We start from the raw sequence: 26,667 nt of genomic DNA, 5'->3' as shown, positions 1-26,667 counted from the left end.
TCATTATATTTTATCTGATGCATTTACAGGTGGGCGGTTTACTAAACGATCTACTTGAATTAAATTTTAATTAATATTAAAGTGAAAAGCGGAACAAGTCGAATATTATATAATACTTTATTAATTGTCAAATAAAAGTAATACTTAAGAATATGAATATGTTATCTAAAATATTTAGAAAGCGTTACATATTATACATCTAACACATACATTTACTTTCCTATGTACAAAAAAATAAGTAATTGCTAAGCTAAGTCTGTTATTTCAAATATGTTTTTCAACGGATTATTATGAAATTTTCACAGATTAAAGTTGATGATATTTCCGATAGACTGGTATTCTTTTCAACCGATGGATCGATGTTACTAAAAGTTCGTAATGTTCTAAAACATTTAAACATTTAAAAGTGAAAAAGAAAATCATATCAAATATTGATTTCAAATGTAAACATACTTACATATTTCAATCGGAAGTAGGTGTAGCCTTGTTAAACTGAGCATATAACAGCCTTATTCAACTGAGCATGTCATCAGACCGGTATGACTCAGAACTACATGCATATACACTAAATAGGTAGGCATATGAGGAGTGATTTAGAATTAATGAGATTTTTATCATATATCACTTCATTTTGGAAGTAGGCCATATTTATCCCATATTCATGTATATGTAAATTTTGAAGTATGTACTCAATAAATAAGTAGTTCTATCTAAACCAAAAACAGGTAATGGTCGTAAACTTCAACAGACGCTAATCACTATAAGATTCTTTCACTGGTTGTAGGTGCAGATAGGAATATACGGCCTCGAGGGTGCCTGTTTAAGGCGGTAACGAGGCTCCGCCGAGTTACCGCGTAAACAGTTACCCGAGAGCCGGATATTCCAATTTGCACCTACAGCCAGTGACAGAAACTTTTTCTTGCATACCGTATTCAAGAAATAATTTCAAAACTAAAATCAAACGAATGACTTTCTTTTTAGAACTATTTACTTACAGCAGCGTATATCTAAACAAAGTGCGGGAAATCAACGTCCGTAAACAGGAAAGACGTCATGTCGTTTCAAAGACAAAGAACAATGTTTAGTTCCGGTTTGTTTTATCACTTGCGGCGTAACGTTATGTATTATGAGTAAACTTACGCTTTTTGAATCGAGAAATATACTATAAAGAACAAAACGGAACTATCAAGGTATTGGATTTTTACATTTACAGCGCGAGAGCCATCTTACATCCCGAGGTTTTCCAGCACCGGTTAAAATACCGGAAATCCCTGTCTGGTATGCAAGAAATATTTTATATATGGTAGGGGGAAAACCCGGGTTCTAGAAAATGATGGACAGGTACAGGGATTGCAACAAGCCATGTTATACACCAAAATGTTTGTTAGTGTTTACAATTGATGATCCCGCTATCAAGTGGCAGGGCGTGAAGTGGTTGCATATTTATTTCAAGCAAGCAAACTTGCAAAATGGCGGATATTTCTTAAAACTATCGCACGTTCGCTTGCTTTTTCATCAGGTAAATGGGTTTCTATGGTTTTTGAACTCTACGGATATGTGCATGCATCAGTTCTATGTCTACTTCACACTCGGTTTTGCGTTTCATCGTCGTAGATTGTTAAAATTATTGAAGGTATAACATGGTCATGTGCATGTTTTGATATTTGAAAGGGCTCGTTTCTTGCCGATTTTTAAAACGTGACAAAACAACTGATTGTGAAGAATTTCATAAAAATCTGGTTCTGCATGTTTCAGGTCAAGTCAATACTTTTATTCAGAGTCACAGTTTACATGGTGTAAATACATGTTAACGAATACATAATCATACATATAAATGATAAAGGTGATATTCATGTTTGATATGGCGTATCAACGACCACAAATTGTGAATATACTGTTTTTGTCTCAACGGATTAAATATTGTTTTGTCTCAACGGATTTATAATCTTATGCATATAACTTATGTTTTATTTCATTATTTATTTTAAATTTCATTGTTCAAAGAAGCCATTTGATTACGAAAGACAAGTAGTGTCTTCACGATTTCTCCCTTCACAACCAAAAACTTGAAATTGTTAAGTACGAAATCATGAATTTCACGATTTCACACTTCATGACTGCATGATTTTTTTTTTGTCCAAAAGACGTGAAATCGTGATGTATGAAAATATGAACCTCACGATTTCACCCTTCGCGAAATCACGATTTATTTTATAAAATGTGAAATCTTGATGTGTGAAATCGTGAAGTTCGTGATTTCATACTTTTAGATTTCGGACTTGACGATTTCTTGTTTTATAAAAAAAATTAAATATCGGGAAGATGTCAAGAGTGAAATAATGAAGTTCATTACTTCATATTTCATGATTTCACGTTTGAAATTGTAAAGTGTGAAATCATGAAGAAATCGCGCGACTTTACTGTTTAACAATTTATTTCTAAAATACAAAATGTAATAGATAATTATATGTACACGTGACAAATTATTCCGCCTTTTTAAATCAATACTAATTTCTCATTTTATAAATAATTCAATATTAACTTTGATATGTATATATTATAAAAACAGTTTAAAGTGTACGTGAGTACACGCTATTCAATTGAAGTTTAAGGTCAAAATGTCCCTGGTAGATTTTCTCTTCGTATAAATTGTATGAATAATATTTAGTCACATTATATACCGTTTTAATGGAAGTGACTTAAAGAGTCTGATCATGACATGTTACATCAAACTCCTGTCTCTGCAGGAGTTCAGCACATGTCTGGTAACATGTTATATAAGTTTTCACAGATGTGTCCTTGAAAACTCCCTTTTTAGCTACAAGTTTGCTTTTGCATACCGATCTGCTTGTCATAATCCATGTCAGTAAGGTGCCAGATAGAGCTTCATCTGATAAACAATCATTTCTGAGTGATATGGATTTGGTTTTGAATTGTATTATATTGTATTCCATTTAAACTTTTGGTTAAAAACTTCATATCAATCGTGAAAACCAGAAAAAAAAACATTTAACCATATAGATCTAATATTTTTTACTGAAATAGGATTATACGACGTTATATACTAGATCTACTTGCCGAAAAAAAAAGAAATTAAATTATCTCAACACATATTTTACAGAAAAGCTATTTTTATGCTAGTAGAAACTGTGCATATTTGTCCTAATTTATCTCTATATTGTATATAACTAATATTATTTTCATTTTATCAAATGGAATTGAACTATTTTTAACAAGACAATTGTAACCCGGATAGTAAGAATTACTTCCCTTGATTTATTTCTCGCCATTTGTAGTTCGAGTAGACAATCAAGAATCCGTGTTCTATACATCATTAAGGTTTGTATACTTTATAAACTACCTTTTCCTACCCAAATAATAAAGTTTTGTAGTGTAAATTCATACATTAAAATGTATAGAACTGTTGTAAGAAACAAGTAGTGCAAATCGCCTTACTTTGATAGAACGCTCATTGAAATATGAAGCAGTCATCAAACGCTTATTAATGAGAATAGTGTTGATATAGCTAACCAATGAGAAAATAGTACGAGGATTGTCACGTGATGTTAATCATTTAAATACGGCAGAACGGCTTGAGAAATCAGACGGTTCCCAGGCACTGAAGACGAAAGGTCGAAGCAGAAAAATAATTATTATAGAAATTAATTGGGACTTTGCAGTAGAATAGACTATCTTAACTTATTATCCGTGTTCTCCTTGAAAGCTCTGCTACCTTGGAGAGGATAAATAAGTTAATTTAGGATAGTAAAATACCGGGTCGTAGTTGAGATCTATAGGTAATTAAAACAGAAGGTTGTATAGGCTCATGTTAGTTGGAGATATAGAAACATATATAAGACATACAACCAATACAATTTATTTATATCATTTGTACGTGTTAGTAGAACATATTTACAAATAATTAACAGTGATTTAACTATAATTGTTATTTCATATGTAATCAATCTAAATCATTTACGAATCATTTGTCTGAAATCATAGGCAAGGAAGCCCAAAGGAAAATTTGATATAAGAATAAACATATAAGGTTTAGCTCATGTGAGTTCGCCTATAGACAGAAAATTGTAGTTAATAAGTGTTTCAAGTCGTGTGATTTATATATTCCGCTCGGTAAACGTTACAAATTTGGTGGCAGCGGTGGGATAAGCCACAGATAACATCACCATTATCACAGACCCAGATGCAAAATGTCTGAATCACATAACCCGTCGTACGATGAGCTTATTCACAATATGCAGCGTGATATGCAAGAGATACAACGACAGAATGAAGCACTTAAAATGCAAAATGAAATATTGAGTTTAGAACGTCAGATAGAAAATCTTCAGCTGACTAATATGCCGGACTTGTTATCAGATGATAATAGTAGTATTAGTCCTGTTACTTCAACACCAAAAGTTACACGAAGGAAGTATGCCACACCACTTGATGAGCGCAGAAAAAGGTTTTTACCACCCACTCCACTGTGCACTAATAAAGATAAAATAAGAGGCAGTGTCACAACATCTGTAGCATGCCAGACAACAGATAACATTAAGACAGAAAACACTGGAGCCTTCGATAAGTTTGTAACTTATAGACCAAGAACAACAAAAACAAATATACCTGAAGCTGGCAGCAATGAACAAACACATTCTGTTAAACGATCTGTTATGATGAAACCTGCGACGTTTGATGGCAGTGTTTCATGGAAAGATTATAAAGCACACTTTGAGGCCTGTTCCTCTATAAATCAATGGACGGACAAAGAAAAAGGTCTATATTTGTCAGTATCATTACGAGGTCAAGCTCAAGGTGTATTTGGCAACTTGACGACAACAGAACATAGTTATGCTGAACTAACACAAGCACTTGAAGAAAGGTTTGCTCCTCCGAATCAAACCGAACTCTATCGGGCACAACTGAGAGACAGACGTCAAAAAGCTTCTGAAACATTGTCTGAAATGGGCCAAGACATACGCAGATTAACAAATATGGCTTATCCATCAGCGCCAGCTGATGTGAAAGAGACGCTTGCGAAAGAACAGTTCATAGACTCTTTAGTTAGCTCAGACATGAGGCTGAGAATTAAACAAGCTAGGCCGACAAGTTTAAACGATGCTATTAGACATGCGGTCGAACTTGAAGCATTTAACAAAGCTGAAAAACGAACATTAGAAAGTCAGGGCTATATGCGATCAGTAAACGAAAATGAAAAACCTGTTGTCAAAAGAAAAGATGAGCAATTAGAATTGTTCAGACGATCTTTGGATGAAATGAAAAATATGCTACGCTCTATGCAAACATCAACAAATAGCACACGTTCACATAGCCCGGAGAAAAATAAGTCTCGATATTGTCCGCCTAAATATACACAGACATTTCATAATGCAAAATATTTACCTCCCAAGGCCAACAATAAAGCATGTCATGAATGTGGTGAAATTGGTCATTTTATAGCATATTGTCCAAAGCGTAAGTCACAAAAACCACCAAATAGGCCGAATCAAAGAAATGATGTTAAGTCATCTACTAGTGTTGGCTCTGGCTTATACGTAAATGCAAAAATAAATGACATTCCTGCTAATTGTTTACTTGATACGGGTGCTACATTATCTGTTATTTCTTTAGACACATATAGACAGTTGTCACAAGATCAGTTACAAAGCTTTAATCGTGATATTGTCACAGCTACAGGTAACCCGTTAGAAGTCAAAGGTAAAATGAATGTAACAGTTACAGTTGATGGTTATGAAACTAACATAGATGTAATTGTTTCAAACATAGATGTTGATGTTATTCTCGGGTTAGATTATATGAAGTCTGGAAATGTTGTAATGGACTTTTCAAGTAATTCAGTTACAATACAAGGTGAAAAAATAAAAGTTAACTGTACAGGACCTATAGGTTGCCATCGCATTGTTATTGCTGAAACAGTTGAAATTCCTTCTATGTCAGAGGTTATCATTCAAGGTAAAATAAATTCTGATAAGATAGATAAAGGCCTATATATCACCGAACCAACAGAACGCATGGTAGAAAAAGGTTTAGTAGCCAAAGCTCTAGTATATGGGAATGAAAATGTACCTTTAAGAGTGATGAATTTGACTGACGAAAACCAAACCTTTTATCATGGAACTCACATTGCTACTATGAGCCCTGTTGAACTAATAAGAAATAATAAGATCAATAGGTTATCCCTGTCTAAAATTCCTCCACATTTAGAAGATCTTTATAAAAGAACTATTGAAGGCATGAATGAAAATCAAACTAAGGAAGTGTTAAAATTACTTTTAAAATATTCACATGTGTTTTCAAAATCAGATAACGATCTTGGTAGGTCAGGTATAATTAAACACAGCATACCAACCGGAGATGCTAGGCCAATCAAGCAACAGTTAAGACGTTTACCAGAACATCAAATGAAAGAAGTCGAAACTCAAATTCGTGACATGTTGGACAAAGACGTTATACAGCCATCTAGTAGCCCATGGGCTAGTGCAGTTGTAATGGTAAAGAAAAAGGACGGAACACACAGATTTTGTATTGACTATAGAAAAGTCAATGCAGCCACGATTAGAGACTCGTATCCATTACCACGTATAGATGAATCATTAGATCATTTAAATGGTGCGCAGTATTTTTCCTGTTTAGATATGAGTTCTAGCTATTGGCAAGTTGAAGTAGAACCAGAAGATAGGCCAAAAACTGCATTTCTAACGAGGTATGGTTTATACGAATTTAAAGTAATGCCATTTGGACTCTGCAACGCCCCTGCGACCTTTGAAAGACTAATTGAAACAGTTTTGTCAGGCCTACATTGGGAAATATGCTTAGTATATCTTGATGATATAATAATAATAGGAAAATCGTTTTCAAATATGTTAGAAAATCTAGATATTGTTTTGACTCGCTTAGATCAGGCAGGTTTAAAGTTAAAACCAAAGAAGTGTAAACTGTTTGCCAAAGAAGTAGAATTTCTTGGTCACATAGTTTCTTCAGAAGGGATACGTACAGATCCAAAGAAAACTGATTGTATTCGTAAATGGCCAACTCCTACAACTGTTAAAGCTTTAAGATCCTTTTTAGGTCTATGCAGCTATTACAGAAAGTTTATTTTCAATTTTTCAGGAATAGCTAAACCGCTGCATCGGCTGACAGAGAAAAATACAAAATTTGTTTGGTCAGATGAATGTTCTGTTGCATTTAATAAGTTGAAGCAAACTTTGTCAGAAGCCCCCATTTTAATTCACCCAGATATTTCACAACCATTTATACTTGATACAGATGCAAGCAATTTTGCTATTGCTGGAATCCTATCACAAAATATAAATGGGAAAGAACACGTAATAGCTTACGCTAGCAGAACACTAAGTAAATCTGAACAAAAGTATTGTGTTACGCGAAAAGAGTTATTAGCTGTTGTACATTTTGTAAAGTACTTTCGCCACTATTTATATGGACAAGAGTTTAAATTAAGAACAGACCACTCATCTTTACGCTGGTTGACGAATTTCAAAAATCCTGAGGGACAGGTAGCAAGGTGGCTTGAGGTTTTATCAGCTTATAACATGAAAATTGAGCACAGGCCAGGAAAACTTCATAAGAATGCCGACAGTGTAAGTAGGATACCTTGTAAACAGTGCGGTGTGGAAGGACATCCTGAAACTCTCACTAACTCTAGGAAAGTCTCATCATTACATCAACTAACTGTAGATGAGAACGTCGAAAATATAACTTTGTTAGAAGCTCAAGAAAATGACAAACAAATACAACAGATCGTTCAATGGATAAAAAATGACTATAAGCCAAGTCATAAGGAAATAGGCAGTGAAAGTTTCTTTCTAAAGTCTCTTTGGACACAATGGCCCAGGCTTCGAATTCATGATAAGCTTCTTGTTAGAAAGTGGGAAGTCATTGGAACTGACATAGTATATTGGCAAGCTGTGGTTCCCTTGAAATATAGACGTACTGTCTTAAGGTACTCTCATGATATTAAAGCTTCGGGGCACTTAGGAATGAAAAAGACTTTGAGCAAAATACGGCAAAGCTATTATTGGCCTGGATTACAAAATGATGTAAAAACTTACATTGCTGGGTGTGAAAAATGCTTAAAAAGAAAAGGCCCTCAACAAACAAAGAAAGCACCGATGCAAATAGTTAGGGCAGGATATCCAATGGAACGTATTGCAATAGACATTCTTGGTGAATTACCTAAAACTGAAAATGGTAACAAATACATCTTGGTCATTTCTGATTATTTTACCAAGTGGACTGAAAGCTTTCCAATGCCCAATATTGAAGCTAAAACTGTCGCAGATATTTTGGTTAATGAGGTTATAACAAGGTTTGGGATACCAAATGTAATTCACTCCGACCAAGGCAAACAATTCGAAAGTAATCTATTTCATGAAATGTGCGATCTTTTACAAATAAAGAAAACACGGACAACCGCATACCATCCGCAGTCAGACGGAATGGTCGAACGATTTAATAAAACACTGACAACTATGCTAAGTATGTTCGTTCAAGATAATCACCAAGACTGGGATAAACATTTACAATATGTTATGATGGCTTACAGAGCCACTGAACACGAAACAACCGGAATAAGTCCAAATCTGTTAATGTTAGGTAGGGAGACTTCAACTCCATTAGATATAGCATTTGAAATGCCTACAAGTATAAAACAAATTCCAGAATCTCAATGGGTTTGGCAGTTACAAGAAAATCTAGAATCAGTTCATTCTTTAGTGAGAGAATATACTGGTAAGTCCATAAGCCGACAAAAGAAGTACCATGATTCAAAATTATCTTATGAAACGTTCAATGTTGATGATAAAGTATATGTGTACTTTCCTGTTAAGAAAGTAGGGTGTTCATCCAAATTTACTTCTTTTTGGAAAGGACCATTTAGTATTATCGAAAAACTGTCAGATGTTCTATATAAAGTTGACTGTGGTCGTTCAGGTACATTTCAAGTTATACATGTAAATAGACTCAGAAAATGTAAAGGTCAAGTTTTAGCTGGTGAAGAAGAAAAACAAGACAGCCCTTGTAGCAGTTATGATTATGACAATAACTATGTTTACGATACCTTTGCAGGTACAGAATCTTCTGACGAAGAAGTTCAAACTACTAGGTTAGGTAGAGAAGTTAGAAAACCTAAGTATTTACAAGATTATGTTTCATATATTTTCAGTATGCCAAAGGTAAAGACGACAAAAAGAAAACCGATTCTGTGCCCAGGATGTAAACAGAATGTGCCGGCAACACAAGACTTTATCCACCATGTTAGGACATGCACTGCAAAGAAACACAGATGCAATGAATGTGGTGTATACTTCAAGAGAATGGCTTACTTGAAGCAACACATGAAACGACTGCATGCTGAAAAGAAAGATAATGAACAAGACCCAGAACACAAACAAGTAGTAAAATCCGACACAGACGAGAGTGATTGGGATGAAGACCCAAAGATAGAACTTGACTATGAAGACATTTCAGATAGTGATAGTGAACAGAGTAAGTCAGGCACCAGAGATAAGTCAAATGAACCAGACGAGAAAGGCGCTGACAAGTTAGAACTAACAGACACTGGCTTGCTCGAAGGCAGATTGTACAGAAAGGCCACTAAGCCTACTCTTCCTGGCAAGAGGAAGTTAGCTGAACAAGATTCACACATAGATTCAGATCAAGAGGTTCAGATGAAGAAGACAGCAGATTCTTCTAAGGCTAAAGTAGAGTCTGATAGAGAGGACAAGAAAGTATTTCTGACCTTCTCCCATAGGGAAGATGGTAAAGGTAAAACAACACAAGAAGTTGTAATATTTGACGAAGATGAAACCAGATATAAGTCTCAGGTAACAACAAGTAGAAGGATTGCGCCAATATGTTTGAATCTAGCTGATTATATTGGTGAAGCAGATGTAAGTACATCAGACATGGTTATTAACACAGACGAGAAAGGAGAGTTAAAGCTTGAGATGAAAATTAAGAAGTAAAATGAGTAATGACTATAGTATTAGACACACTTTGAACAGTTAAATAAAAGCTTTTCATTTTTACGAATGTTTCAGGTAGAAACAATACATAAATCATGATGTTAATAAACTACTGTTTGTTTCTTTTGATCCCTGTAAGTTAGAATAATATAACATGCGAGACGCATGGAAATCGGAGGCGTGGGTAATGTAACCCGGATAGTAACAATTACTTCCCTTGATTTATTTCTCGCCATTTGTAGTTCGAGTAGACAATCAAGAAGCCGTGTTCTATACATCATTAAGGTTTGTATACTTTATAAACTACCTTTTCCTACCCAAATAATAAAGTTTTGTAGTGTAAATTCATACATTAAAATGTATAGAACTGTTGTAAGAAACAAGTAGTGCAAATCGCCTTACTTTGATAGAACGCTCATTGAAATATGAAGCAGTCATCAAACGCTTATTAATGAGAATAGTGTTGATATAGCTAACCAATGAGAAAATAGTACGAGGATTGTCACGTGATGTTAATCATTTAAATACGGCAGAACGGCTTGAGAAATCAGACGGTTCCCAGGCACTGAAGACGAAAGGTCGAAGCAGAAAAATAATTATTATAGAAATTAATTGGGACTTTGCAGTAGAATAGACTATCTTAACTTATTATCCGTGTTCTCCTTGAAAGCTCTGCTACCTTGGAGAGGATAAATAAGTTAATTTAGGATAGTAAAATACCGGGTCGTAGTTGAGATCTATAGGTAATTAAAACAGAAGGTTGTATAGGCTCATGTTAGTTGGAGATATAGAAACATATATAAGACATACAACCAATACAATTTATTTATATCATTTGTACGTGTTAGTAGAACATATTTACAAATAATTAACAGTGATTTAACTATAATTGTTATTTCATATGTAATCAATCTAAATCATTTACGAATCATTTGTCTGAAATCATAGGCAAGGAAGCCCAAAGGAAAATTTGATATAAGAATAAACATATAAGGTTTAGCTCATGTGAGTTCGCCTATAGACAGAAAATTGTAGTTAATAAGTGTTTCAAGTCGTGTGATTTATATATTCCACTCGGTAAACGTTACACAATGATGGACATGATGGATACTCTTTTTTATGTTGAAAAATGGCAGTTTGTGGTTCATACATATTATAGTTACTTTTGATACCATGTGGGGAAAAACAATATCAAAATACTGTTCTTCAAAACAGTTGCCGAGTTTTTCAAGAATTACCAAGATTTTGCTTTCTGTAGTTTTTGTTACGTGGAGGTATTATAAGATTTTGAATGAACCAATCAAATTGCGTTATACAAAATGGACTAAAATGATTGGTCAATGCATTTCACGGGCACGAAATTCGAAAGCACTTCCGATATCAACAAGGAGAGAAGGACGACAAAGTTCAATAAGAATTGAAAATGCCTCCGTTACCCAAAGTCAAAGATAAGCAGGAGAATCAACACATTCAAGTTGCTGTGAGACTAAGGTACCGAGGCATTGTAATATATTTAAAGCTAATCTGTTTAGAATAGGACAAAGATTATGCCATAAGGATGACCCGGAAACTGTTTAACAGTGTTTTGAAACTGAAAGGCTATCTATCTACATCTACATGATACTTCCAACAATCATTAACGATTATGACTCCATAACCGTCGAACCCCTTGCGGGGACGTAGACGTTTTGCGCGTCAAAATCGTAAAGAGAAAGAATATAGTGATAAAAATTTAGAGTGGAAGAAACTAAAAAAAATAACTTTGGTGAAATAAAAAGTTAAAACTTGAGTTAGCAGGATAACTAGGGGAGACATGTTCAAGGCTGCAAACTGCTCTAGGGTAGGGAGGTGGGCAACACTGGGGAGAAGTTGGTTCCAATGGTACACCGTTCTCGGAAAATAAGAAAACTTTTAATAGTCAGTGGTTGCAGTAATTAACCTATAACTTACACGGTGGGGAAACCAAGAATGCAACGTCATCAAAAAGCAGCGCAAATGAGCTGGCCACACACAAATTTACGTCGATTCAGGTAAGAAAAATCTTGTAACTTTTTTATTACCGCAGCTTTCGACTCGAGATAAAAAGCACCGTACCCGGCCTGGAGTATACTATTCTGCGGTAGTGTTCCATATTGTACGTATAGCTTGGTTTTTGCTCGAAAACGCGAACAGTTGGCAAAGAGGGTATGAGCTGTACCACACTTTTGTCTAAGAAAGTGAGTTTTGACCGCATTTTCGTGAAATGAGGACAGATTTGAAGCTCATTTAATATCAGTGACTAGCATAATAGTCAACCATTGCTTTATTTTGCTATTTTCAAGGATATCTGACGATATTTTATTCAAAACAAACACCGTTATTAAAATGCGAACATCCACACTGACGACTTTGTTGGAGAACATCCACACTCTTAATTACCATAATTGCAGTAATGCTTCCTAAAAGCTGTGTCTTAGGCAGTCAAGCTACGTTGTTCAACAACAAATGTCGTCTATACATACAATCAGCAGTTCATACCATTTACCGCAAGTCTGTAGACCAGTTTAAATAGATCTGCCAAATTGTATAGCAATGGCTGAGCACATGTTAGGCTAACATTAATCTCTGTGTAAAGTGTGGCATAAGGACACGGTGTTCAGATTGATTGCATCTTAGGAAAAACATTATTTTAAGATAACAAGACAAATTCGCATAAAAGTCCTGCACACAAAGTTTAAAAGCAAATAGAGGATTGGAATAGTTATTGTATTGTTATTTTGTTTAGAACTATATCCATCCCAAAGTGCATAAAACACGGATAGTTAGTACTTTAACTAAATATTATAACTGTTAGATATTTTAAATCTTATTTCAGCAAATGGAAGTCTCTTTCAAATATCAAATACAATCCAACCTTATACATAAAAAGGGCATTATCACTTAAGGTGATTATGCACATTTGATAAACCGGCAGAAAGGCATACAATGTATTATCATTACGTAGACTAAAGCCTGGGTTCTGCATACGGAACCGAAATTCATTTATTGAATGGCAATCCCATGACAACAATATTATATTTCTAAAGATAAAACATGATATTAAAATTGTTTGAACATTAAATAGTTCTAAATAGTGTCTTTAAATCAGCTTGATCTCTTAAAATAAATGCAAGGTCTATAGCCAAGTTTTAGAGCGTCCGCTTTGAGTGCGCGAGGTCGTGGATTCGATTCCCGGCCGCGTCATACCAAAGACGTGAAAAATGGTACCAGTAGCTCCCTTGCTTGGCGTTCAGCATTAAAGGGAAACTGACCTCTTCTCTCATACCCTCGTGGCGATTGATCCCATCAGGAATGAGGGGTCGAGAGTGATTAATTTAAGTTATAGAACTTCCTTCAAAATCGACCTAAAATGAATTCTGTATAAACTAAAATAAAGGCAAACATAAAAACACGGTTTTATACATTTGATTTAATCACATGTAAGACTGTAGATTATATTTTTGACTGAGAAGATTCATTAAAAGCTTCATTGGGGACAATTTACTTTTGAAAAGATTACAGAAAGTTACTTAAGGTCAAAACATTTTGTTCAGAAGAAAAAGCACATGACACTATCAATTTACATTTGCCAAAAGTTGCAAGTTTATTCTATAATTTGGAAAAATCGGGAGTTTAATCAAATTTCAGATCAGTGAAGAAAACAAAAATGGATCCGAACTACCTTAAGCATCATACGGGAAAGATTTTCATGTAACACCTTAAACTTTCGTCAGTATTTATACACCTTTCCATACTCCTCACATCCTTGGTTTTCTCTCTCCGCTGTGACTGTCTTAAGTGTTCCCGCAGAGCAGGTTTCCGGCTGAAGCTTAGCCCTAATATCGCACTTCAATCAAATGTGATTTATTAAAATGAATTGCCCATAACTTGAAAATGTTCTGCAATACAATTGGACAAAAATAATTTCAATCACTAAATACTGTTACAACTGTATTAATAATTTACTAGTTGTGGACATTTATTCACATTAGCAGATCTTAATAATTTCAAGACTGTTTTATAGAGCTTGAGCCGTATTGTTCGTTAATAGTAGTTCAGCCAGGAAATTGTAAGGGTGTTTAAGTATAAGTTTGTGGTTTAGTAAAAGAAATTTACATAGACTTTGTTATCTCGCATATGTAATTGGTACTAAAATGATTTAAATGGGATGAGAAGTTTTATTTTCCTAATTATTGGCTAACCTGTTTAGTGTTTAAAATTATTTTTTGTTTACAAATTTAAGCTCTGCGTACAGTATATGTGACTTACCGGGTTAATAAACGACTGAAAGTAAATCTTGATTTACCAAAATTAATTTCCCCATAATTCCAAAAATACTGCAATGACATTGGAGAAAAGTAATTTCAAACACTAAAAAGGTGGAAAAAAGATTTATGTTTTCTTTTCCATTTTTATATTTTATATTATATTATATATAACACGATCTTATTCATGTAGAATCTACTCTACTAAATATTTATATAGATCAAATGCAACAATATTTTCGAATTGACATTATTAAATTTATGTCATAAAAAGAAACAAATACTGCCATCTGAAACAAAATAACGAATGACGCGCAGATTGAATGCAGTGAAACTTATCACTTTTACTTACTTTTTCACATGTCAGATTTTAAAACAAAAACGGTTTTGTCTCGATTTTTCCAAATAGTGCATGATAATAGTGTGGATGTTCTCCAACAAAGTTGTCAGTGTGGATGTTCTCATTTTAATAACGTTGTTTGTTTTGAATAAAATATCGTCAGATATCCTTGAAAATAGCAAAATAAAACAATGATTGACTATTATGCTAGTCACTGATATTAAATGAGCTTCAAATATGTCCTCATTTCACGAAAATGCGGTCAAAACTCACTTTCTTAGACAAAAGTGTGGTACAGCTCATACCCTCTTTGCCAACTGTTCGCGTTTTCGAGCAAAAACCAAGCTATACGTACAATATGGAACACTACCGCAGAATAGTATACTCCAGGCCGGGTACGGTGCTCTTTATCTCGAGTCGAAAGCTGCAGTAATAAAAAAGATACAAGACTTTTCTGACCTGAATCGACGTAAATTAGTGTGTGGTCAGCTCATTTGCGCTGGGTTTTGATGACGTTGCATTCTTGGTTTCCCCACCGTGACTTAGGGAATGGCCATAGCGGACACATCGGGTCATTGGGGTAAGGTAATCTACGATTGGGATAGCAACCACATCATGATGAATCTTATAGAAGCGTGATAACCTAGAATCTATACGCCTTAAATCCAGTCGACAAAGGTTTAGGGAGTGTAGCATATCTGTTACCGCAGGAGTCTGAAATTCTATCGATAAGACCATAGAAGTCTATCTTTACAAAAAATACCCCCTATATATATAAAATAAACACCAGGAATGAAACGTCAAAAACCCAGGGTCCCCTGAAAATACGCACGGAACACGGTGATCGCAATTTAGCAAGCGTAGTTAAGAAATAACACTAAAATACACCTACCACACTCGACAGCATTCAAATCTGATACACTTTACAAGAGTAATCAGACATTTTCTGAGGTTTTCTGAGATTTTCAGCTGTCGCCGAAGCCATTTGCTGACATCACAACAACAATTACAGGGCCGAGATAAAGATAAAATACTTATTTTATCCTTTAATATTTGTACATCGAGTTAATAAGTATTAGAATATTTATATCTTTACATCAGTCTATAATATCCCCTAGATTCCTTTTGCAATAAAAAGATAATTTACAAAATTCGATTGGGAAAACCCGTAAAGAGAGGTTACTCTCCATTTTACGATGCAGCGGAATATCTAAATTTCAGTAGTAAAATTTGATACTTGGTGTACAATGACTTTTTTATATGAATAGAGCAATATGAAAATGCCTGTTATGTAATTTGAAGGCAAGACAGTACGGGAATTGCTACTTTCTAATTTTATCCCGGCGCTGTAATTGTTGTTATTGTTGTGACGTCAGCGAATGGCTTCGGCGACAACTGAAAACCTCAGAACGTGTCTGATTACTCTTGTAAAGTGTATCAGATTTGAATGCTGTCGAGTTTGGTAGGTGTATTTTAGTGTTATTTCTTAACTACGCTCGCTAAATTGCGATCACCCTGTGTTCCGTGCGTATTTTCAGGGGACCCTGGGTTTTTGACGTTTCATTCCTGGTGTTTATTTTATATATATGGGGGGTATTTTTTGTAAAGATAGACTTCTATGGTCTTATTGATAGAATTTCAGACTCCTGTGCTGTTACACTAGAAGTACGGTCGTAGTCAGTCTTGATCCAACGGGCGGCTCTCCTTTGGACGCTTTCAATTTGGTCTATCTCGGTTTGGGTGTGGGGCAACAATACCTCGGAGGCATATTCAAGCTGGGGTCGGACTAGAGTCTGGAAAGCAATGGTCTTAATTGGTTGGGATTTGACCTTAATGTTTCTTCGTAAAAACCCTAGGGTTTGGTTAGCTTTTTTGGTTGACCTATTTATGTGATTGTCCCATGATAGGTCATTTGAGATATCCACGCCTAGGTATTTAGTGGAGCTGACCGATTCAAGTTGGACTCCATGTAGGTAATACTGGGTAGGTATAGGATGTTTCCTTCTAGTGGCGTGGATCACTTGACACTTGGAGGGGTTGGACTCCATATCCCACTCCAACTCCCACTTTTCTAGAAGTTTTAGGTCATTTTGGAGAGTGACAGATTGGTCTGCAGATGACAATGTTAGATATATTGCCGTGTCATCTGCAAACAGACGGACTTTGGAACTGATGTTTTGTGGGAGGTCATTTATGTAAGCTAGGAAGAGCAGGGGACCAAGTACAGACCCCTGCGGGACACCTGATGATACTGGGATGGCATCAGAGGTAGTGCCATTTAGGACTACTGATTGGATCCTATTATCTAAGAAGCCTTTGACCCATCTTAGTGTGTTACCTCTGACTCCATATTCATGCATTTTTAGTAGGACTTTCTCATGGCTAACCTTGTCGAAAGCCTAACTAAAATCTAGAAGTATAAGATCTACTTGTTTCTTATTGTGGACTTAGGTGACCAGATCATTTACTAACATTACTAACTGAGTAACGCATGACCTTTTTTCCCTAAATCCATGCTGTAGGTCATACAGAATACCATGATTGGTGAAGTGCTTAACAATTGATGAGGAAACAATGTGTTCAAGAACTTTGCATAGGACACATGTTAATGAAATTGGCCTATAATTTACTGGATTTGACCTATCACCTTTTTTAAAAATGTGAATTGACTTGAATTTAAGGCCAATTCTAAGGCTATATGGATCTATTTTAAAAGGTGTGCTATTATCAAATTTTTTTTTTGATGATTTATAATGACTACTAGAATTAAAGAAAAACCTAATCTGCTAATCTGAACATTATACTCATTGTCTGTAAATTAGATCAACCACCCAAATTATGTTGTGGACAACGGTCATGGCCACTCAAAAAATTATGTATATTAGCTAAAGATTTTCAGCTCGGAGATGTTTAGACTAGTTTAACTAGCTACAGATCTCTGAATGAACGTGACCATCAGAAAATAAAGACAGCATCAGTTAATTATGGTAGCCAGAACTAGATATGCATAGGCCAAAAACAGGTCCATTTCCGGTCTCCTGTCCAAAAAAGAGGGTGGGAAGGTAGGTAGGCATCTTTTTTTTCTCCGACGATGTTGCCAGGTAAATCGTGATACTGGTGAAATGTTATCAACTGACATGTGATCTGGAACCATTATTAGTTCAACTAATTTGACGCAATCCTAGGAAATATTGAGGTAATTTTTTCATATGGGCAATATCCCCACTCGCGTCAAAGACTCGAAAGACCAAAATAGTTGAAGCAATTACCGATGAAATTTTCATCGCTGCCGACACTTTACATGCTATAGGTTTAATTGCCGATGATTTCACGAATTGGCCTTAAATTCAAATAAAACATACATGTATAAAAAGTGGGTTCAATTCCTCTTTGATTTATTTGAAAAATATCAAATAATATCCAAACTTACGAATTTTCTGGTGGTTTAAACCTATGTATGTCCTGCATACGATTAACGTTTACAGTGTGTATACACGCCAATATGCGCAAGTGATAAAACCAATAACTTTACCTGACTGTGTACTGTGATTCATCCTCCATTATTTTGGTCCTTCAAAGTTTTGACGTTTAGATTGCCAGTCACAAATATAAAACAATCTGAACGTCGAATTATTTTGACTAGAACCATTGTAAGTAAGTTTTTGGCTGTTTTATAATGAAAACAATCTTTCAATCAAAGCCCCAAAACTGATGAAGCCAATAACCAGCGAAATCGCCACAAACCCTCTTGGATTATGGCCCTTGAATTACTGGAAGACTGTAAGCCTTGTCTGCTCTCTAAGTCTCATTTCAAACATATATTAAAGGGTGACTATCCAATATTAATTATAATAATTTGAATATAGAAATCATGATAAGTTTCAGATATATATGTAAGAATATGAGTTATAGATTGTGTTGTTTAATTATTACTATAATAAGAGAAGTTTGATTATTTTCTTTCAGACCAATTAACAGCTCAGAGAGGAAGCAAGGGTCATACTCTGTAGCAGATGCTAGTAGTGAAAAAAGGGAAGTGACCGTGAAGGAAAGACTTGGAATTAATCCAACAACAAAGACATTTTCCTTCGACCATGTTTTCACACAGGATTCCAAACAGCAGCAAGTCTACAAGACAGTGGTCAGTCCTATCATCGCAGAGGTCCTTAGTGGATATAACTGCACTATATTTGCGTAAGTGTCTGACATACATGTTTAATAGGTAAAACTGTATTTTGAATTAAACCTAAACCTAGCACCCACTAGACATTTATATCCATACTGATTTTATTTTGAAAATCTGTTATCTAGTGTTTGATGGAAGATGTAATAGCATTTTTTTGTTGAGTATCCTTAAATTTAATCAACTTCAATAATTTCATGTAGATTCATTGTGAACATTGGTCTTCTGTCACTGAAAAAGATGTTAAACACGAACACACGCACACACATGCACACACTGATTTTAAAATTCAAAAAGGCTGATAACACAAAAAAGGAGATTTTTTACTGTTTTGTTGTAGAAAACTAATGATTTTTTCCAAGCATATCAGGCCTCGACTTTAACTTTTTTCAGCAGTTGCCAGCAGGTCCACCAACTGCTAAAATCTAGTAGACCTGCTCAGACTTTAGTGGACCTCCAATTCTATCACATAAGTTGTGATGTTGTAGACATCATAACTTCATATGACTCAAAGCAACAGGACTTATTTCTAAAATAATTAAAAGACTGTAGCAATCTGTTATCGCGAAAAGTAATTATTTTGAAAAGTGTCCCAAAATATGGACACAATAATCATCATCCTCCCGACCCGTGTTGAAAGTGAAAAAAGAAAACATCAACAATTAATTATCGTTAATTATTCTGATGATAAACTAAGTAATTGACCTTGTTTTCATCTTCAATTAACACCCTCTCAAAGAGCTAAAAGAAGTGTGTCGGTTATTCGTGGCATCTGAAGCGGAGATCAAAGCGGTATAGTTTCCCTGAGATTGTCATGGCATTACGTCATGTTTTCGCGCCATGTGACACATCACTGTCTGATTGTACTTTCTCGATTCCTTTAATTGTTGAGAAGAAATCAGTAAAAAAGTTTTTTCTTTAATTTTTTAAAAGCGAATGTGCAATATCCCGAATAAACTGACATGTAAATGTGTTAAACCGTGAACGATAATAGTGGATGTCCTACCTCTGTGACCTATTTGCCCTCAAGAAATTTACATTATTGTTTGAGAAGAATATCTAACAAAGTGTTGTGTCAAAAAATACATGTACAAAGAATCATTTAAAACTTATTAAAAACCGCAACGACATCATACTGCTTTATTTTAAAACCACATTTCTATTTACGTTCATTAGGTCACGTAACCTATTCTGCCGCGCTAACAGAAATCTGTTTGCCAGAAATCGTTTTACTCCATGTATTTAAATAGCTGCCGCTTTTATCATTATTTAAGATTTTTTAATTGTGTTTTTTGTACTTTCTGGTCAAAAGTCTGAATTTTATTACCATAGTATGTACCATTTATTTACTTTAAGAAAGAAATAAATAATCAAGATCGCGCTGTTTGAAATTTTACAAAACATTATATGAAAATTTGATCGTTTTTAAAGAATTTTGCCTACATTCCTGTCAATATCTTATTAAAATTGTTATAGAATTCAAACTGTATTAGTTCTCAAGCGGTGTTGAAAATTTAAAGTGATTATATTAAAAAATGACTGCACTACGCGTGTTTTTTGTGTCAAAAGTAACCGCGATGTAAATTAGACATTACGATAGGACGCACGTGCTTGTGGAATGGAAAATTACCAGCATGACGTTTTGATATTTTTACGATTCGCGGGTAAATTCCAGTCAATCCAGGTAATTTTGCCTGATGTAATTTCTCAATTTGGTAAATACCACGTAAAAAGCGATCGGCGGAGTAGTCCATTCGTGCTCTCCTGACTTTAACTCGCCAATGCTTATAACGGTAGAATGCCGTACTTAAGGCAAAATCAACTTTCGTTTTGTGAATTCGCCGATATGAGTACGATTTTCCCCCCTATTTGTTTACTTTTAAGGGTTTTATTTTTTTGCAGACCGTGACTGAAAATTGGTTGACCGTCGGTCTACCCAACTTTTGATAGTTAGTGGACCTGCCGATATTTTGGTTGCGTCGGTCCAACGGTCCACCGCTAAGGTCGAGGCCTGCATATGCTCCATCCCAATAGAGATTATAGGAACTGGATTGATTTTTTTAGGATCAATTTATTTAATGCATCGAGAGTTGGGGCATCAGTACTCCACCTCGTGATGTAATTATCACTTTCATTTCAGTCTGATATTACATCCAACTCGGCCTCATCTGAACACAGGCATAATCATTAGTGATTAAAACATGAACATAAATTATAAGCTTCACAGTATGACAAACGAAAGAAATATTTTAATTTGCTATACTGGTAATACATTTATCTCGTGAACAGAAATGTTATTTGACATGTTCTGCATAAAAAACTGTAGAAAAACAGCTATCAAATATATGCATGAACATACAACATTTAGCGCAGTGTGAAGTTGGACTCAATTTGTTCACCAAAGTTTATTCAGGGTGTTCGTGAAGGAACAAGCACATGAGAATATATGTGAATAGTTCTCTCCCAATATTTATTTTGTCTTCAAATTTTATAATTTAACTTTAGATCGTAGTAAATGTACAAATAATACTGCACTAATACAGTTAGAATTAGCCTGAGACATTGTGCTCATCCGATAACTTTACCTGACTATGAATGAAATGCGCCAATATTGACATAATAGAGCTATTTTTCTTTTCGCAATTAAATCATCATTATTCTTGCAATCATGTCTGAAAGACTGCAGTACTTCGATTACGCCAATTTTAAATAGTCGTGATGTTAAACCCAGCATAAATAAAAAAAGTAATGTATTAAGATAAAGGATCCGGGAAACCTGGTTTACTGGTAGGTAAATTGACCGCAGTAATGTAAGTGACAAAAACAAACGAAACAAAACATCTTCAATAAAGATTTTAGTTTCAGGAGACAAACCTCAAATTGAAAACAAAGAAAGCCATGATGTGAATTTTCAGGTTGTAAAATTCATAATTTTTTGCAAAATTAAGTTATTTTCTGTAGTGATTTGTGAGAAAATTTAATCCTTGATTTTGAAACAACTTCCATGTAATTAAACTTTATTTATATTTATGTAGTCCATTTTCTCCATTGTAGCTAGTACCTGTTGACAATAGATGTTGCAATATATGTATATGGGAAGCAATATTTTTAATGAATACTTAACATCCTGGCACAAATATTTTTTCGAATCAGTGATGTTTTTTAATTGAATTTTCAGGTATGGACAGACAGGTACTGGTAAAACATTTACAATGGAAGGTGAGAGGTCAGAGAACTCTGAGCTGACATGGGAGCAGGACCCTCTCACAGGAATTATACCTAGAGCTTTAGCTAATATATTTGATACTCTCCAGGTATGATCTTTTATAAATACCAGTGTTAAGATTGTTTTATATCACGTACATTTCCAGTCATTCAATGTACCATCAAATTATACATTGGAGCTATTGAGCTATATAACAAAACAAAGAAAATCTGTGTATTCATTGAAGCCAATAAGGCCAGTACTATAATAGTTATAATAGCACATCTTGCAGTTGTATCATTTTTGTGCTGCATTACAGTGCACCATCTTAGTCAGCCCCCCACCCTACCTCACATAGTTCAACATTACAAATATATTGTATTACTTTGTAAATGACCCTCATTCTGGAATTTTTACTTGTTACTGTTGATAAAGAAAAAATCAGACTAGACGATCTTTCCCACGTCAATTGGATGAAAAATCTATCTTGACAATTAGTCATTGTGGAAAGAGGCCTTGTATGTAATATTAGGTGACTGCATGACTGTAACAGTAACATTATCAATTTATACTACATCATATCTTGAACAAAAATGTTTAAAAAAGGAGCATATATTGTATTTCCAGTCACAGGAATGTGAGTTCTCCGTGCGGGTCTCCTTTCTCGAGTTATATAATGAAGAGTTGTTTGATCTGCTAGGCTCCTCAGTGGATCCATTACGTCTCAAGATATATGAGGACACCAGCAGAAAGGTAATGTTGCCACTGTTTGTTTTTCTTTACTAAGAGGAGAAGAAGTCAAGACTGTGACTTGAGGGGTGAGGGGAATCAGTATTTTTGCAGAATGTAGAAAAAAACCTGATGTAAAGTCATTGTTTTGGAAACTGCTTGATTCGAATGACATTTTCTGAAGAGAAGAGGCCTAAATATGGCCCCTGTTACAGTACATGTCCTGCATTATGTGTACAGTGATAACATTAGTGTCTGCTCAGTCACTTTTCTTTTGAAACAATTTCTATTTAAGAGTGCTCTTTATACATGTAAGATTTTTTTTATACATGTAAGATTTTTTGGGGGCTTTTGTATTTATGGGTAACTTGTACTTCCATTAAATCATATTACAACAACTAAAAATCTAACTTAGTAAATGCATCTCAGTTATTATAGTTAAAACACCCAAATCAAAATTAAATGTGTTTGCTCTTTACCTACCGATCCAAGAAAAAAGCCCCAACGGAAAAAATGTAATAATTTACCTACATACCTACCCATTGTTAAAAGAATGGGTAGGTAAAGGGCAAACACACAGTTGGATTTTTATTTTGACCTTACATACAGGGTATCAATCAGGCCTCGACCTTAGCGGTGGACCGTTGGACCGACGCAACCAAAATATCGGCAGGTCCACTAACTATCAAAAGTTGGGTAGACCAACGGTCAACCAATTTTCAGTCACGGTCTGCAAATAAAAAAAACCCTTAAAAGTAAACAAATAGGGGGGAAAATCGTACCCATATCGGCGAATTCACAGAACGAAAGTTGATTTTGCCTTAAGTACGGCATTCTACCGTTATAAGCATTGGCGAGTTAAAGTCAGGAGAGCACGAATGGACTACTCCACCGATCGGGCGAGTGGTTTTTACGTGGTATTTACCAAATTGAGAAATTACATCAGGCAAAATTACCTGGATTGACTGGAATTTACCCGCGAATGGTAAAAATATCAAAACGTCATGCTGGTAATTTTCCATTCCACAAGCACGTGCGCCCTATCGTAATGTCTAATTTACATCGCGGTTACTTTTGAACAGCGCGTTCTTGATTATTTACTTCTTTCTTAAAGTAAATAGACGGTACATACTATGGTAATAAAATTCAGACTCTTGACCAGAATGTACAAAAAACACAATTAAAAAATCTTAAGTAATGAAAAAGCGGCAGCAATTTAAATAAATGGAGTAAAACGATTTTTGGCAAACAGATTTCTGTTAGCGCGGCAGAATAGGTTACGTGACCTAATGAACGTAAATAGAAATGTGGTTTTAAAATAAAGCAGTATGATGTCGTTGCGGTTTTTAATAAGTTTTAAATGATTCTTTGTACATGTATTTTTTGACACAACACTTTGTTAGATATTCTTCTCAAACAATAATGTAAATAGGTCACAGAGGTAGGACATCCACATCATCGTTCACGGTTTGACACATTTACATGTCAGTTTATTCGGGATATTGCACATTCGCTTTTAAAAAATTAAAGAAAAATTTTTTTACTGATTTCTTCTCAACAATTAAAGGAATCGAGAAAGTACGATCAGACAGTGATGTGTCACATGGCGCGAAAACATGACGTAATGCCATGACAATCTCGGGGAAACTATACCGTTTTGATCTCCGCTTCAGATGCCACGAATAACTGACACACTTCTTTTAGCTCTTTGAGAGGGTGTTAATTGAAGATGAAAACAAGGCCAATGGGCGATATCGGTCAGTTAATTCCCCTGATTAAACAGGTGCGCGTATAGGTGGCGCTACATGCGAATAGGTCCTAGAAAATTTTGTTTACATAATTTACATTATATAGTCGCTGTCACTTAAGACTATATTAGTAGATTTGGAAAATATCCGATTATGTTATCAAAATTCAGCTGTTTATCCCTTGAGCAATTGAGGAAAGAGCTTTATTTATATTTATTGATACTCTGTGAGGTTAGCTGTAAAGACTGTTTTAAAGTGCATTTTCTGTGTGTCAGTTTATATATGGACTGTATGATTGTTATGTTTGTTAATTGTGACAATAAATGCTTTTATTTAGCTTTAAAGTATTTTTCAATATTGAAATGCCTCCTTGGAAAGTCATTTTATCATTGTACAAGTATTCAGACTATATTCTTAGAATAAGGATCAGTATACTAGACAGTATATATTCCTGAAGTTACAAATTAATCGGAAAGATCTGCATACACAGTTTAATGCAATGAGATCTTGAATAATATAGAAATTATAATAATAATTACTGTAAAATGTTAGAATATAATTATACTCTTGTGATAAGATGTCCCTTCAATTTTCCATCAGACCAATTAATTTATTATAGGTGTTTTCTCATATATTTCATGAAAATATCATCCATGAGGCATAAATGATGTCTATTGACAAGTTGACATACCACGTGTTAATTTAATTTTATGATGCTGCCTCTTTAATTTTCAGTCAATTCAGTTCACAGCAACTTGCCCACATAAAGTGAAAATATAAATCTCTACATTTAATAAAAACACCCGTAGGATTTATAATACACATACCACAAATCTGTGAAGCTTTAAAGATAAAACAAATGTGAGACATATTAGACATTATTTCAAATTGCAATGTATTAAGAAAACTTATTATACACATTACATTAACATCTGACCTATATTTAACACCTAAGTGGGAGCAGGAAGTGTTAAGTCTGCTTCAAGGACATATTCTTGAACCCCCTAGAGTTAACAGGACACATGGCATGTACATTTTTATGATAACAATCAGTATGCAGCCAATGGATAGGCAATTTTATGCAAACTAAATGTTTCCAGAGAAACCATTGTCTATTTGAAACAAAGCTTCCATTCAGGGGTAAAATTTAGCAATATTTTTCAACAAGCTACTATAGCTAGCCCCACTTTGCTTATAAATTATACGGAAATGTGACTCGCTTAAATTAAAGCTACAATAATAATTTCAGTTATATATTACAAGCCAGCATTTTGAAATGATGAAAATTTTACCAGGCTTTAAATTTTATGTTAAAAACAGAAGAAACAGTTATCCAAATAGATTATATTGATAAATTACACGATTAGATTTTTTGTAATACTTTAATTACTTTTTTATTCAGCTGTCAAATGCATGAAAGGTTAAGAAAAAGAGTTTAACTATGATAAAAGCCGAGAGTATACGCATGATAGGACCTATTCGCCCGTAGCGACACCTATCAAATCATGTGGGAAGATAACTCAGCGAATGCTGCCATTAGCTTAGTTTATCATCAGAATAATTACCGATAATTAATTGTTGATGTTTTTTTTTTCACTTTCAACTAGTGATGAAACGATGATCGAGTTAAATCGAATAATCGTCGCCGGCAGCTGCAGGTCGCCGACTATCGATGTTGGAGTTCTGAAATCGATGTCGCTAGCGCTTTTCGCGCAATTGATCCCTTTCCGTTCATTCCATATATCCGTAATTTTCATACATTTCGTTAATTAAACCGCAAGGGACGTCACGCTCACACGTAAAATGGCAGAAAAAAGTGTCCATGAAAAGTTCAGTCGACTGTGTGGGCTTATTTTGGCTTCGAAAAAACAAAACAAGGACCCCCTATTAAAGAAAACCTCAACATGCAATCTGTTATTTGCAAACTCTGCCCAAAATCATATGTGAACAAAGGTATGTTTTCGTACCCAAACTATTCGAACTCTTCGTAATTCGTATGGACTTGTGAATTATTTAACAATGATCCCGATGTACCTCTCTGTGTCTGTCAATTTGTCAACCTTATTTTGAAATAGTCTTGAACTGTCTTGTTTTATATTTATTTTATCAAGCCAACGAGATTGAGATTAAATTAATCAATTTTATACTTATAGAAATTTATAGTTAAAAGTAAAA

At 34.7% G+C, this 26,667-nt stretch overlaps 1 protein-coding gene across 1 annotated transcript in view; it reads left to right on the top strand.

Annotated features, from left to right (window-relative positions):
- The first annotated feature begins 11,360 nt into the window (after positions 1-11,360).
- The window catches only part of LOC123546575 (kinesin-like protein KIF11-B), a 51,140-nt gene continuing 35,833 nt past the window's right edge, over positions 11,361-26,667 (top strand). The window contains exons 1-4 of the mRNA XM_053550900.1: positions 11,361-11,495; positions 18,594-18,821; positions 21,989-22,124; positions 22,643-22,768. Coding sequence (XP_053406875.1) covers positions 11,428-11,495; positions 18,594-18,821; positions 21,989-22,124; positions 22,643-22,768 — 558 coding nt within the window. The 5' untranslated portion in view covers positions 11,361-11,427. The remainder of the gene's footprint in view (positions 11,496-18,593; positions 18,822-21,988; positions 22,125-22,642; positions 22,769-26,667) is intronic.

The sequence above is a fragment of the Mercenaria mercenaria genome, chromosome 9 (genome assembly GCF_021730395.1).
Source record: "Mercenaria mercenaria strain notata chromosome 9, MADL_Memer_1, whole genome shotgun sequence".
In the NCBI taxonomy this organism is placed as follows: domain Eukaryota; kingdom Metazoa; phylum Mollusca; class Bivalvia; order Venerida; family Veneridae; genus Mercenaria; species Mercenaria mercenaria.
This window is presented reverse-complemented; position numbering and strand designations above follow the sequence as displayed.